At 37.7% G+C, this 15,854-nt stretch overlaps 1 protein-coding gene across 1 annotated transcript in view; it reads left to right on the top strand.

Annotated features, from left to right (window-relative positions):
• The window catches only part of LOC128999700 (leucine-rich repeat and calponin homology domain-containing protein), a 49,223-nt gene that overhangs the window by 13,048 nt on the left and 20,321 nt on the right, over positions 1–15,854 (top strand). The window contains exon 2 of the mRNA XM_054426335.1: positions 14,969–15,113. Coding sequence (XP_054282310.1) covers positions 14,969–15,113 — 145 coding nt within the window. The remainder of the gene's footprint in view (positions 1–14,968; positions 15,114–15,854) is intronic.

Raw genomic sequence — 15,854 nt, 5'->3', positions numbered from 1 at the left:
TGCAGTCGCAACTGGTTTGCAACGGTTGCTGTAAAAACAGTCACACCGTGTGCGCTGGGCCTCAAAGTTTATGACTTGGAGGGAGCCGATGCAGAGGTTTGTTCTTGTCGCTGTAGCACTAGATAGGGACGCAAATACACGTATTTTAACCCATTGTGTGTGATGATTTGCGAAGCCTTGTTACTGAATTAACATCAGCTGGTTCTTCATCCAGGGTTATTAATTAAAACGTCAAAACCCAATGGTCAAGGATAGCTGATCGGGTTCGAACGTTCGGTTGGTTACTGATTTTTCAGAATCGAACCGGTGACTTCATCGTCTAGAAACTTGTCGAAGATCGTTGTTTGACGAAAGTTTTGTTGGGTTTAGAATCACTGCGTCTATAGTACATAAAATTTGGTAAATCGCTTATTCTAAATGCTTGGTTATTTCATCCGATATTTTATTGCATTAGGTGTAGTTGGAAACCTGACGGTCTGTATGCTTAGCGATACATATTTTCGCGCTGGGAGTATTTGTTTGACTGAGGACTCTCCCCTATTGTAATTTATTACAAAACTTCGTTTGAAGTTCATTGTTGGTGTTGGTGAGTTAATGTTGTTCAAAGATTTATTGCTGACATTTTCCATCACGATTGTAAAAAACAATACACAACGTTTCGGGGTCAGGAATCTGATCCCTTCCTCAGGTGAAAACTTAACTAAAACATTACAACTAGGATGGAATACACTACAGAGGGTAGCAGTCAAAAAACATGCACTGTATAGCAGTCAAGTCATGATACAGCACAGTAGCTGTACAACATGCAAATCACAAAACACATTAAACCTGCAAAACCTGCAATTAAAAATTTGAACAACACGATTACAAAAATTGTATCGTTTGTTACAGCTGCATGCGAAGACCAAAATCATGATTTCATGAATTTTAGTCCCTAGATCTTTGAATAGAAAATGAAAGATTCAAATATCCGAAGTGCACTGTCAATTAGTAAATTAATTTAGCTGTAAAAGTAGTTCAATTAGTAATCAGGGCTTGGAAATTTAGAACAGTTAATGTTTACACTGAACCAATTTCTGCTTTTGATTGCTCGAATCAAATAGGTGCTTGAAGTACTCACATTAATTACGGGTTAACAAATACAAAACGTATCTCTTTCCGTTTCCGTGAGCTAACCCAAGCGTACTAACCTTCTCTAATTTCACCGATTACCAGTACAGTATAGAGTTTCATTTGCAGGGTGGAGAGTATTATTTTCATTACATATTCAATATCGAAGGAATCCCATATACAGTATATGAGACTTGGTCCTGCATGAAGAGAGTTCTCACTATACATCCTAGGAGATTGTCGTGAGCTTTTCCATCCCTAATGATCTGTCGTGGGATGTAGAGTGGGATGATTTATGTGGATTGTGAAAGGCAGTCCGACGTAGACTGATAACAGAGATGGGCGGATGGACGACATTAGAGACTGCTAAAGTAGAGACTAGAGAGTGGCTGTCTGTGGTGTCTGTGAGACACGCATAGGCTACGTCACGTCAACGTTGTGTCATGCACAATCCACCTTTCAGGCATCTGCAATCTTCTCTACATAACTTTGAGGGAACCTTGGTGAGCGGTAGCGCGGCACACCAGACAAAGACAGCAACACGAGGGTTAGCAAAGTTTTGGTTACTTTTGTTTTATTCCGGCTTATCCATTGCTTATTCGAGGTTTACAAATATATTCTGGCTAAAATGTGCTACTGAAAAAAACCCTTATCTTTCAGACGTAATTGCAAAGATAATTCAACACATCTTCGGGTTTTGTATCGTATAGAGATAGCTTTTACGATGGTGATGGTGATATACCTTCTAGACTCACCCTATATGAGTCAGATGGTAAGCTATCACCACACATTGCATTGATATTATAAACTGTCTCTTTGGGAGGATGACCTGTTATCTTAATATACTGTGTATTAATCTCCCGGGTTTAGCTCCAATACTCGGGCTCGGGAAAAAAGAAACGCATATAAACATCGAATTGGATTTGAGGCGGCTCAACAATTTCACATTTTTAAACCTTTTTTACACATTTCAGATACACACACACATGCACGTGTATTCCAATTATTTTCAAAAGAAGGGGGTGAATTATCAACATTCCGCACTTGTCAAAACATTTCATCAGACTAGGGAAATAAATGTGTAGGTCGCACCAGTTAATCCAATTGACTCAGAATGAGGCCAATTACGGGTTAATGAGTGATGAGATGTGTGCTAATTGGCTGCTACTGGATATTAGTGGTCTGCGTCACTCTCCATTGATAGCCACGCTCCGTTTGTCTTCTGCGTCTCAGCATCAGCCAGGTCTTTGACCGTAAATCACAGTTATGGCCTTGCAACGGTTTACTGGAGATATGGGTTTTTAACGACCAACCTCGGCTAAACCAGGAAGTTGTACAGTAGATCTTGGTTTTGAAATTCCCTCACAGTCTCTACAGAATGGGGAATGGAAAAGTAAATGCGGCATATGGATCGAGGCTCAGGTGGATTTGACATTCTCTCAAGAAGCATTTCCAGAATATAAGTATGCGGTGGAAGGGGATAAAAGTGCATTAATATGGACTTATACTCAGGTGGATTTGACATTCTCTCAAGAAGCATTTCCAGAATATAAGTATGCGGTGGAAGGGGATAAAAGTGCATTAATATGGACTTATACTCAGGTGGATTTGACATTCTCTCAAAGCATTTCCAGAATATAAGTATGCGGTGGAAGGGGATAAAAGTGCATTAATATGGACTTATACTCAGGTGGATTTGACATTCTCTCAAAGCATTTCCAGAATATAAGTATGCGGTGGAAGGGGATAAAAGTGCATTAATATGGACTTATACTCAGGTGGATTTGACATTCTCTCAAAGCATTTCCAGAATATAAGTATGCGGTGGAAGGGGATAAAAGTGCATTAATATGGACTTATACTCAGGTGGATTTGACATTCTCTCAAAGCATTTCCAGAATATAAGTATGCGGTGGAAGGGGATAAAAGTGCATTAATATGGACTTATACTCAGGTGGATTTGACATTCTCTCAAGAAGCATTTCCAGAATATAAGTATGCGGTGGAAGGGGATAAAAGTGCATTAATATGGACTTATACTCAGGTGGATTTGACATTCTCTCAAGAAGCATTTCCAGAATATAAGTAGGTGGTGGAAGGGGATAAAGTGCATTAATGGACTGAAAGTATGGAGTCGAAAAAGGGAAGGCAGTTGGAAGATTTAGGGATTACGTGAACACATCCTACGTCCTGTCACTGTACATGAACCTTAAACTCTTTGAAACAAACAACTAATTTTGCTGTTTTAACAATTATTCAAGAGACAATTGTTTAAGTTTAGAAGGAATCATTTATCGGTTTGTGCCCTTTGAAGAATGGCGCTCGTATATCACTTGTAGGTACAGTATGTAGAAAACGAAGAGTATATCTCAGGCTGAGATGAAGTTAAAATCGCTTAAAGCATTTCCAGAATATAAATAAACGGTGGGGAGAGGAAAGTCCATTAATGGCATTGGAATAATAAAATAAGCTATGAAAGTTGAGAATGTGGGGATTTCTTGAACACGATTGAATAATTGCGTTCACCTTCACTATTTTCTCACCGAGTTGAAATTGCCTTAAACACATTTCTGATTTCTAGAACATAAACAAACTGAGGAAAAGGGGACAATGTATATTAATGGAACCTAGGAACAATTAAAATAAGGGTATTTTGAAGATTTCTTAAAAACTATGGCAGATTTATGTCTAAAGTGTCTTTACTTGAACTAAGTAACAGGACTGATGGAGCTGTTTTGACACTTATTTAACATACGTATTGCAGTTGAAATTCTCCGAAGACTTTCTAGAATATTAATGAGTGTTGGGAAATAGGATAAGGTGCTTTAATGGACTGGAAATAATGTATAACGTTTGAAAATAGAGAACGTTGTTGAACACTATTGTAATTATTCAAAAGGCAGTGTTACAAAAGGCCTTTGTTAAGGGAAAACTTACCTTCCGGCTTGACTATCACTCTATGAAGAATTGTGCCATTGACTATACACCTCTACTAGAGGTATATAGTCAATGATGGTGCTCACTTGGAACACTTTTAGGCGTCTGGACAGACTTTTCTGAGTTCCGTTTTAATGTTATGTATTATTTACCAGTGTAATGTAAATGTAAAGCAAATTACAAAGCTTTTTTAATATACTGTAATGTTAGAACACCCTGTTTTCCTAAGCATGCCGAGGGGCAGCTGCAGCCCTAGCCGTAACAAGTGGTCGCTCGAGTCCCCAAGTACGACTCCGGCTCCCCCGCACTTCTATTGATCCGTCTTTCCTTCTCTCTCACATTAATTATCCAATCTCCCCCTTTTATTCTGTATACAATAGGTTTTTATAACACGCTTTGAACAGTATTGGGCCTAGTGCTAATGTGGGTAGGAGGTTGCGGAAAAGGAACGTGGTTTGCCAAATATTCGATATATTTGTGGGAGTTCCCATAATCTGTATGTAGAAAATAATATGTAACTGTGTCCTTATTGTATCACCAATCCGTCTAATCGATCGCTTTGAGACTTGGACAATTATTATTCTATGCCTGGAAAGCTTTATTTCTAATTTCCCCTAGATCCCCGCTTGCAGTATAGCGATATTAAGATTTTATGAGTCACCTATATTTATATTTTTTACTTGTAATTTAAGGGACAAATGTTATAAATTGAACTGTAGAACATACTTTGGGGATTTTTTATAACCTATTAACCTATATGATTAGCAATTGACGTCTTGACTGTATGTCATAAGCATGCCGATTTATCCATAAGATCGCTGTCCAATAAACGGCTCAAATAAATTTGAGTCTCTTTATTAACATCACTGCTGGCTCTGCTACCTTCCTCATTCTTATTAGAATTACAATAGATTGAGAAGTGTTCATAAAAAGTTTTCGACTCTTGCATTCACACTTTAACCGGCTTAGTTTAATCGGCCATTCCTTAACTAGTCTTTGAGCTAAAGCACGGATATATTTTTAACTGATCTTTACGATCTTGACTACGGTAGCTGAGGATTTTTCTTTAAACTAGAGTCTCCTATGACGCTCACACAACCTATGCTATTGATTTTCTGTTTGTTACTGAACTAATTTATCTTCATCATATTACTTATAATGAGTTTTCGGAATCCGGACGGGCTTCCAGTTCCGAGGCAGCCGGATGATTGAGTTCACCAATAACTTGCCACAGGCCGCAACTCGAAAGATACAACGTATGTTTCGAAATTGTTTCGTAACACATAACACACACAGAGCCCGTCGAAGCTCCTACCCTTTCTGGGGCTACAGTATTAGCAAAACGGGAGTGCCGATGGAGACCAGGTCAAGTCCCTTCAAACGCACGCACCCCCACAGGTCTCCATCGGCACTCCTGTTTTGCTAACACTAGAGGACACAAGTCCTGGAACAGCCTCGGGCTAATCATCCTCTCGTCACGACAACTCGTCACCACTGCTACACATCAAGTCATGTGTAGTATCACGTCTGGTTCTCACACCCGCACCTGTCTTCGTCCACCTCAACTCAACCTCCAATGTTTGTGATAGAAGATCGCAGATTGAGACGGTAGTGCTTGAAAAGATGCAACCCCTCTCAGGGTTCATGGTTCTTACTATGACTGTCGTGTTTGGTACTGGTACTGTACCTGTATTGTGTTCTACAAACCTAGTGCACGGTTATCAACTCAACTATACTGCATACGTTAATCACATGAAACAACGCTTCGTCGGACACGAGTGAGTAATTAACAGCGTCTGCTTCACTTCACGGTGTGGTGAGTCGGTGAGTAGAGTGTAGGTGTGTGTGTGCGTGTGTGCGCCCACAACAATGGCCAGACCGGAAGTAAGCTTGTCAGATGGCGTCTGGTTCTCACACCCGCACCTGTCTTCGTCTACCTCAACTCAACCTCCAAAGTTGGGATAGAAGATCGCAGATTGAGACGGTAGTGCTTGAAAAGATGCAACCCCTCTCAGACGCAGGGACTTTAGCAAACAGTCGAATTCTTCTTGGACAAGGCACAAGATCAAGTAGAATCAAACTATGGTACTTCCTTCTACTTGATGTTGATCTTAGTAAAGGACGCATAGAAAGAAAATACTTTGAACGTTGGTCCGAAAGCGGTGATAAGGGGGTGGTAGGTAGCCTATCGAGGGAAAATCACTTGGACGTTGAATTGAAATAGAAAAAGTAAGGATAACACATGTAGTGTTAGGAAGTTGGGCAGGGAACGAAATTATTGTATCAAAGAAAGGTATTTCGCAGACTGTGCTGGTGGCGAACAAAAGATGGAACTTTGGACATCGATAAGGCAGCGAAGTGAGCGAAGAGATGAATTTTACAAGGGGCGTTGAGAAAGTTGATCTGATTGGGAAGTTGAAAGAGACTTTGAGGGCTGCATGATCGTGGTTCGGTTGGTGACTGTTTATTAGACTAGACAACACATGCATATAAATCGAAAAAAATCCTTTGGGCGTATGATATTGATAGCTGTCTTTGAACCATGAAATCTCGGGGTCCGGTATCAAGAGTCGTAGTAAACCAGTAATCGTGCTTTCAGCCTGGACATTTGAATGTTACGTTCATCTTCGAGAAAAGCTTTTATCGTTTGAGCAACTTCATCATGACAATTATTTTGCTGTATGGACGCTGAGAATTTTTGTTGAAGTACGACGTCATAATATGACATCAACGAATTACATAAGCTCTCCTTCAATTATTTATGAGTATGGTCTACTAATACGTTGCAACATAAAACTCCACAACTTCGTTAATCACGATAAAATTTCAGGATGTTTTTCAAACAAGTTGGCCAATATCTACTGACATGGTATTAGACTACTCATTGCCGTCCTGAAAATAAATTTTGTTCGGAACAGCTAAATTCACTTTCATCGACACAAACTGTTCATTAACCAAGCATAGGCAAACCCATATCTTTACTTAAAACAATTAATTTTAATTGTATACAACCGTTCAAATCACAACAAACAGATAAGACACATGCACAGCAAAATCGTGAATCACTCCAGAAAGGCACGCAGACCAAGCCAGTATGCCAATCTTGAATTATTAATTACCACAAATTTTTACCAAACACGTTTAGGGCGTTTTGTTGCTATTGATCAATGTTTGGAATGTTATTTGTATTGATTGTTCAATTGCTAAATCTTATAAACCAGTTACTGTTTATTGTACCAGGTTACCCTAAACAACACATCAGATCAAATTAATTATCCGTCTTCGAACCGTGAAGTTTAAATTCTTAGAGCTAAGTTCTTCGTCTTATCATTTTCTCAGACTGTATTTTAGATCAAGCAGATTAACACGTTTTTGTTTTATAATTTAACCCAAACAATCCCGTTTATGCCTCTTCTCAACCTTTTTTTATGTTTCATTATCTTTATGACTCAGCTGAAGGTAGTTTTTTCGTTACTGTGTACCTAATCCTAAGGTAACCGGGTTCTACCTAAGCAGAAAAGGACTTGAAAAGACAGAAACGTTACATATATTTACTGTTGTCTTCCTCTTCTGCTATCACTTATCATATTTTGTTACGTCAGCGCGAGATTCCAGCAGAGGCGTCAGCGGTCACACAGTTCTCAGCTTACTTGAGCCTCGCCTTGACTTGTGCCACGCTCTGCATTGTCATTGTCATTGTCAGTCCAGTCAGTCACGGTCCACCTGACCGATCGATATCTGACTAGTCCATCAGAGCTGCAAGGCTCTCAGTGGACCACAGTAGAAAATGATCAACTATATCAACCAAAACAGTGTGAGCCCATACACACTCGACCAGATTAATTGTGCATGCTGTGGACTGAAAGCTGATGCAAAATAAATGGGTTACCGTTTGTCAACTTTTACCGCCGTCAATCCTATCAGATTTGCAATGACTAAGTGCACCATTGTCGTCAAATCTTTCGTCTTCTCCGTTGATCATTATTGTCTTTGTCATACTTAACCTAGCTCACATACAATAAATATGCACGACCCACCAAACGTGTTTAATTATATCGTGTGCTTAGTTTTCAACGTATTCATATCCACAAACACGAGTGCGTTGCAATTACACAATCCCGTGGCTCAGTTCTGTTTTACAATCTACCGTTTGTTTACATACAAAGTTTAGGGTTGCCATGTTCTGTCTGAACGAAACTGACATTTGCATACATACAAGTTTCGGAGGTAGAACATTTTTCCAGGTGTTAGATGTTATGAATTATTTACCAGCAAGAAGGTCAATTTATATTTGACCGATATTCTAAATTCATTTACACCTACTTGTATTGCATAAATTGACAGGCTAATAGTTAGGCAGATACTAAAGTTTGGTTAGCAAAATATCAAACCACTTATTCATTAACACAGTAGTTTTATTCATCCAACGCAATGATTATTTTTTTTTTAATAACGCAAAACCCAATTAATCCAACAGGTTAAACGAAATCCTACCTTTATTGAACAAAGCTGTAAAACGGTAGATTATCTTTCACTCGCATTAATTGATAACCTTTTCACCTTTTTGCAATCCCAATATCCCTTGTTTAGTGTAGCACCCAATTTCCCGGTTCTCGAATCTTATTTCCTGATCTTACACCTTGTATTTCCTAGGCTTTGCTTTAACAGTTTCATTTAAACAGGCATAGAGGATAGATACATTTGATTTCATTGTGAATCCAAAGAATTACCAAGTTTTGTAGTAGTGCTGTACTTTCTTAATTGCGTAATTTAAGATTCGAAGACGAAATAAATCAATCAGTTATTTAGATGCAAATGTGACATAATATTATGTTGTTCTATTTACTAACATGCTTTTAGTATTTAGTTGATAAAAGACACACGGAAGGTACTTAGTGCTTCATATTTTATACAATCAGTAGTTTTTATACCACATAGAGCAATTAGTTTATATAACCTTCCAAATGTCCATACCAGAACTTTAAAGTTACAAGTATGCCGTAACTCAAAATCAATTTGTGATACAGCCTTTTTAACCAGACCAATCATTATAATAGTGATTAACTCGCTCGTGTAATTCTCTGTTTTGTGTGAAGTGATTTGATACTGCCTAAGCATTATAATTTGATGGTTTGATTGGTACCGAGGCATCGAAACTATAGTCATCGTAAACAATTTGTTGATATTCAAGTTAATACAACATATTTATTGCGAGTCGATTTTTTAATAAAGACAAACAATATGAGAAAATTAAATGTCCATAGCAAACCTAAATACTAAGATTACCCTTGCACAATTATTCAACTCTTGTTTTCGATCTATAATTTTTAGTATAGAGTGTGTTATTCTCTCTCTTCTCTTTATATTCTCCTGGCGTGGTGAAGACAGACTGTACAGGGTGTAGAGACAGTGACAACACTGTACCTCATCATATATTGATACACCCTCCGTCCACCCCTAAAAACAGAGGTGGCGACAATTACGTCATTGTGTCTCTTTCGTATAACATGTGACGACGCTAACATTCCAAGGGTTTAAAATTTTGTAGTCAACCCTTTCTATTTTATTTTTACTCTGTGTAAAATTCAAAACCAATCTATAATGTACTGTATTTAAAGAATAGAGCATAGTCCCTGTTAGATGTGGGTAAACGCAAAAACTACAAAACCGACTGAGCTTAAATCACTCAAGTATGTAATACATCCGCGGACAGCAAAGTATTTTTTTGATCAGTCTTCGTGGTGACTAAAAAAAAACAAAGTTGACCACATAAGTTATTCATTTTCTTTTCAAAACAAGTATAAATATTAACTTTGGGTAGTGCAAGACTTTTCTTGTTGTAATAAAGTCTGAGGTCTTTTTATTTTTTGTTTCATTTCGGTTACATCTGAGCGACTTATGCTAAAAATGGTTTTTATTACGATATACAATATTTAATTAGTTGGTCAAAACACCAGAGGACAAGCATTAATAAAATTGTCGATATTTTTTCAAGAAGTTTCAAAGGCAGCTAACAAGAAATAAATTGCAAACAACGACGCTGTCTAGATGAATCTTACAATAAAATATGATCCACAATATTTTAGCTGAAATTTAATAAGGCAGTTTGAACATGTGAACAGTTTGAACATAAACAGTTTGTATGGTGTAATACACTTAAAAATCGTTGTTTTGACTTCCCATTTGTTATTGCTATTGTAAAATATAAAGGCACTTAGTTGCAGTGACCCAGTTGGCCGGCAAAAGTGACATTTGGTGTGACAATTAGCAAAGGGCGACTGGAACGACTGCATCGATTGACCTCCTAGGGCCTCCTGACATTTCTTGTAATTGCCACTAATTCGTGCTAATTATTCTTGAACCAGGAATGCGCTTAAATAGTGAGCTTCAAGGAAAATTCTTCAACATATCTTGTTTACTGTCGTGTGGTTGGATTTGTAGCGCCGCCTGTTTTGAATTATCATAATTTTATAATCTCACTAGCAGAGTACCCGTCCTTCGTACAGGGTTGGCATATAAGGTTGTATAAAATGCTTATTGCAGTAGTTATACTCGAGCTTTGCGTTTGCAATGAGGAGGACACAGTTTGATAAAATTTGCTTCTTTAAATTTACAGTAACTTATTATACAGTATTACACATCTACCATAGCCATAACGTTCAACCACTTCCCCTAAACAATAGAGAAAAATAAACTTTAAACAATTCGCAAATTATAAAAAGTTATTCATGCAATTAAAAACATAAACAATGCTACTTTGGCAGTTCTCATTGCGTATCACAGTATTTTGTTGCTGCTTAGTTCAAATTAGCTGTTCTCATAAATGCAAAAAAATAATAGTGCTGCTCCCTGTTGGTAAATCTTATAACTTTTTAATGCCTTTGCATATCATAGAACCAACTTTTTTAGTTGAAACAGCTGACTATTCTTTAATTCCCTTTTAATATGAATACTCAAAAGGTTAACATGGGGAACTACGGAGCCACTGGGGTGGAGCCCGAAAGGATTTTTGACATAAGAATATGCCTATATGTGAATCGGGAATGTGACCTATCATCATGCCAAATTTCAGCCCAATCCGTCCAGTAGTTAATGCGTGATTTAACTTCAAACAAACAGAAACTTTCACATTTATAATATTAGTAAGATTACAGTAGTACAGAAACAAATACATTACTACGTGCATATTTTAAGTCCAATGACCAAGGACAGCTGGATCCAGTTTCGAACCAATAGACGTTTCTCAGTATCGCATCTATATTCTAGAGACAAAGCATTGTTTTGTATTTGATTTATTTCAAGTTAATTTTTAAATCTGCTCTGTACTCTAAGTCTGTTTCTATCCAGCCAATAACTTTCAGTCTTCATGTCAGATTTACTTTTACTCATGTTCTTCTTACTCGTCATAATAAGTAACAAAGCTATATTGATCGTCTCATTCCATTGTACTTACACATTGCAATACTGTAATGTATCAAGCTATATATGCAAGTTGTATAATCCTTGGGGTTTGTTATATTCATGAGGCCGTGGTCATCACCACTACAATTGTAACTAATGAATAAATGTCGTAATAGTAGGGTGTCTTATGACTATGAGCAAATCTTGTGGTTGACCAAGTGACGGTTGGCGGTTGAGGAGGTCTCGAGTGTTTCGTCTGCTCTTCCGTTGACGACGTTGGTTTGAATAATGCAACAGCGGTCTGTAAAAGGATCTGCTGGACTCGTCGGTTATAATATCCAACAGCTGACTGAGAATATCAAAGATATACCTTAAAAGTGATGGTCCTTCTGACGTATAACTATAGAAGAGATCTTCTGTATGTGGATGAGTTCGAACGAGCGAGGTTATGGGTGGTATTTTGTAATATTTTAATAAACAGCCCTAGGAGAAATTACGAGCAGTATGTTCTCGCTCTGTCGAAACAAGTCATTATGAAGTACAGAATCTAATTTACTCAGCATAAACTTCTAGGGCCTAGCCTGAACCTGAAGTTAGCTGATAACTACACTTCTCAAAGGATCATGGAGTTTTCAAACCTACGAATAAACATATTATAATTATATTCCTCCTTCAGCTGATCCTCAATGACGATAGATCGATGGATCTATTAGAGATTATGTTTCATTTAGCATTATTATTTATTGAGGTACCAGCAATGCGTACTTCTTGTCTGTACCACGGCGGTTGTACACAAGACACAAGACGTTATAAGAGCGAGTGAGCCAGAGAGGGTCCCTCGCATATTTCATTCATTGCGGCCCGGAAATAGCAACGGACCGGACCCCTCACAGCGACACGAAGCATTCTCCCGCTATAGCGCCAATCTGGGCCGGGCTTTGACCATGAAAACATCTATCGTTGCCTTGTTCCAACTTACGTTTTCCTACAGTTTAGAACATAACTTGTTCTCGTGTTCTGTAAACTAAATGTCTCCGGGGATTTAAATTTCGACGATGAGAACCTGTGTGGTATTGAATCTTAAGTTGAATGTGATAACACGAGTTTTGATTTCCACAAAATGCATACCCTAGTAATGTGAGAGCGCCTCTGAACGCTATTTAAAATACTTGAGTTCAGGGACACACCCAATTTGTGCATAACCTAACCGTGGTTTAAGTTTTGAGAGGACATTATTCAGTTTGTACAAACCTCCAATCAAAATGGAAAAGGTACCTATAGCCATTTTATTCTATTTCAAAGCATACGGTAACTATTGGGTTAATTGCAATTACCTTGATTTAGTATGAATGGAAATGTGCCTGAAACCATCAATTGGCAAATGTTTTATTTATGTACACTGAATAGGCACGTTATACCCACTCTTTGCAAACAAAACCTCGGCTTTGTAGACGATAAGAAACAAGTAGTTTCACGTCTTTTCTGGATCTAGAATTTGACTCCATTTTATGAGGAGAAGGGAACAATCAAGATAAGTACGCGAATCGGGCATTTTCTGGCAACTTAGTAGCAGAAAACGACAAACAATCGTAAATGTCACTCAAGAAAAACCATAATAATTATAAAATATATAATTCACTTTTTACTAAACACACAAGTAACACATTAACGCAACACACAAACCTTAATTTTAAACAAAGAAAATGTGGATGAAGGATGGGTGGTCGTTAGAGAGTTTTAAGAAGCTGCCGTGTAGAGATAATGGATTGACAGTTTCCAAGATTGGCTGTCGATGATATCGTGGCAGTCAAAACGTGAGTCAAAACGCGTTCGTCATTGATTTCAAGGAATGCGTTTCGCCGCGACAATGAATCTAGGCGCAGCTGTTTTCCACACTATTGTTGTCATTCAAATCGTGTCTATACAAAATTAGCACATTTGTAGTTAAATCAAGCGTCCTGCTGTAGAAACGCGCTGGGGTAATCTGCAAAAGGCTTAACTGATAATCAAATTATTACCAAACCCAGCACACACTTGCTATTAGCATAGATGAAGTTCATCTATGCTATTAGTATGCTTTTGCATCCGTATCCTACTTTAGCTCTTTGCGGTGAGCCAGTATACGTTTTGGTTTGTCGCATTTAGGTCCCAAGTAATTTCTCAAACAAGTCCGCCCATACACGCTGCACGGACAGCTTATAATACTGGCTGCTGTGCTGTAGCTGTACACACACAAGCACACACACACACACGTACAGTCTCAAGTCTGAACGTTTGCCAATGCACCGCCTCGCTGTTTTATTCTCACCAAACTATCACGATTGTTTTATTTGTCCCTCGAAATGTTTATCGTCGAACGGTCCGAGCCATTGTGAAACAGGAAACCACTGTTATACAATTTGTAAACGATCTTTGGCTACGTTTGTGTAGCTTTTTATTATTATGTTCGCAGTCTTTCTTCTAGACATCACAGCTTGATATATTTTTTTTAAGTCTATAAAAAAGTAATGTGCAAAATTTTGATTTCAAAATATCTTTTACTATATTATTTTATATAAATAATTTAAATGGTTGCAAAATTATTAAAAAAATTAATTATTCAAACTGTATGTATCGCAACTTTAACTGACGTATAACTATATTGTTTCAAAAGAAACATTTAAATAATTGTTGATCTAAATGCTCACATATCGCCCATTTCATTCATAGAAGCCGTAATTTCTTTAAAGTTAGCTATCTTTGCTTTTATTACAGTTAAGTTTTGATTTAATTTCTTTGTAATATATTCATCACTGCATGAAGCCAATTTCGGTGATGGTTTTCAGTAATTAAATTTTATAACAAATAATCAGCATAATGAATTGACAGATATCGGGATCAAAAACGATATTATCTGAGTTGTAACTGTATTTAAAATCATAGGAGTATAAGAGGAGCACACACCTAGTCGTTTTCGTATTTACAGTATATTGTATGTTACTTATATTTAGTCTACTGTTAAATTTTAATTTCGTTCCAAATTCTACATAGACTCTCTTCAAACATTCAGTAATTCCTTGAACTATTTACGTATTACAGAAATTTTCATTTTCAAAAATGACAAAAGGGAAGTGAAAGTTGCCACAAAAGCGCCATTAGTTATTGTGGCCAACAATGAGGTAGATAACATCATTGTCGACCTCGAGTGAGAGAGAGCGTAGATATTATTAACCTCTTTATCTAGTTCCGCCGGCACTTGTCTGTTATCAGCTGTTTACTACTTCCGGTGGCCGGCCGCTCTGTGGCTCGATACAGAGATCATCTGTTGTTTGGTCTCAACAATCACTTCATTCTGTCTCCCTCGCAGTCGCTGCCCCCCTTCCATCTAGATTAACTATTCCGCTGCCCGCACTGTCATCTAACAGTGTAATGAAAACGCAACAGTGTGAGTGTAGGGCTATTTGACTGTGTGATTTGTAGATGGTTACTAACTCTGGCCCTTATAAATGTGTTCAAAACTCAATTAAATATCTTTTTTCAGATCTGTCAAAAAACCGCTTCTGGGAGTTGCCTGTGGAGGTGACAAAGTTCTGGTCCCTGGAGAAACTTCAATGTTACCACAACGCTATCCGTTCAGTGCCTGAGTCCGTAGTCTTCCTGCAGTCCCTAGTCTACCTGGACCTTAGGTTGGTTCCACTGATCAGTAGTTGTAAAATATAGGCCTACCTATCAATGATTTTTGGGGGAAAAAATCTTTGGTTATTGTTTAAATGAGAGATGGCTGTGTTAAATGTCATTAAAATATATTTTATGGTCTCCTCAGGTAATATGCTCATCCCAAAATTGCAAAATCATTTAAAAAGTAATTCTCGATAATGGAACATTTATAGCACTGTGTGTGTTAACAATAATGCATTTAATGTTATACTATACATTTTGGCCATGGAAGGTCAAATTGTAAAAAGAGTGATTTATAGTTTTTTTTTGTTTTTTTTTTGTTTAGTACCTCCTTTTGTAATTAATCTTGCTTTTGACAATTTTAGCCCACCAAAATAAGTAGCTCAGGGTGGAAGAAGTTGGGATGTTTAGATTTTTTGTCAGTCGTTGTTATTTTTACCTATCTTTACTGTGTGTGGGAGTGTCCACCGAAAACTTGGTGCTATGGATTAAGGTTTTTGTGTTCAAAAGGATAGGGTAAACCAGGGCCTTTTCAATAAATGGATCCAGGGGCCCAAGAAGGCTAAGATTTGTAGGGGGCCCTAAGAAGAGAAAAATTCCCCCAAAAGGATTAGAGGGGCGCTGAGTCCCATAGCGGATCACATGCAAACCACAAGTCTGGGGAAAGGCTGTTAAAAATAGAAATAATTAAACCAATAGAAAATCTAGTGTCCCAAAGGGCTAATCTACGTGTTGACGGTAGAAATCAA

This window comes from Macrosteles quadrilineatus, unplaced genomic scaffold (genome assembly GCF_028750875.1).
Source record: "Macrosteles quadrilineatus isolate MER2022 unplaced genomic scaffold, UCM_ALF_1.0 Scaffold_8__2_contigs__length_117827958, whole genome shotgun sequence".
Classification (NCBI taxonomy): Eukaryota; Metazoa; Arthropoda; class Insecta; order Hemiptera; family Cicadellidae; genus Macrosteles; species Macrosteles quadrilineatus.
Note: the sequence above shows the minus strand (reverse complement) of the source record. Positions and strands in the feature narration are given on the sequence as shown.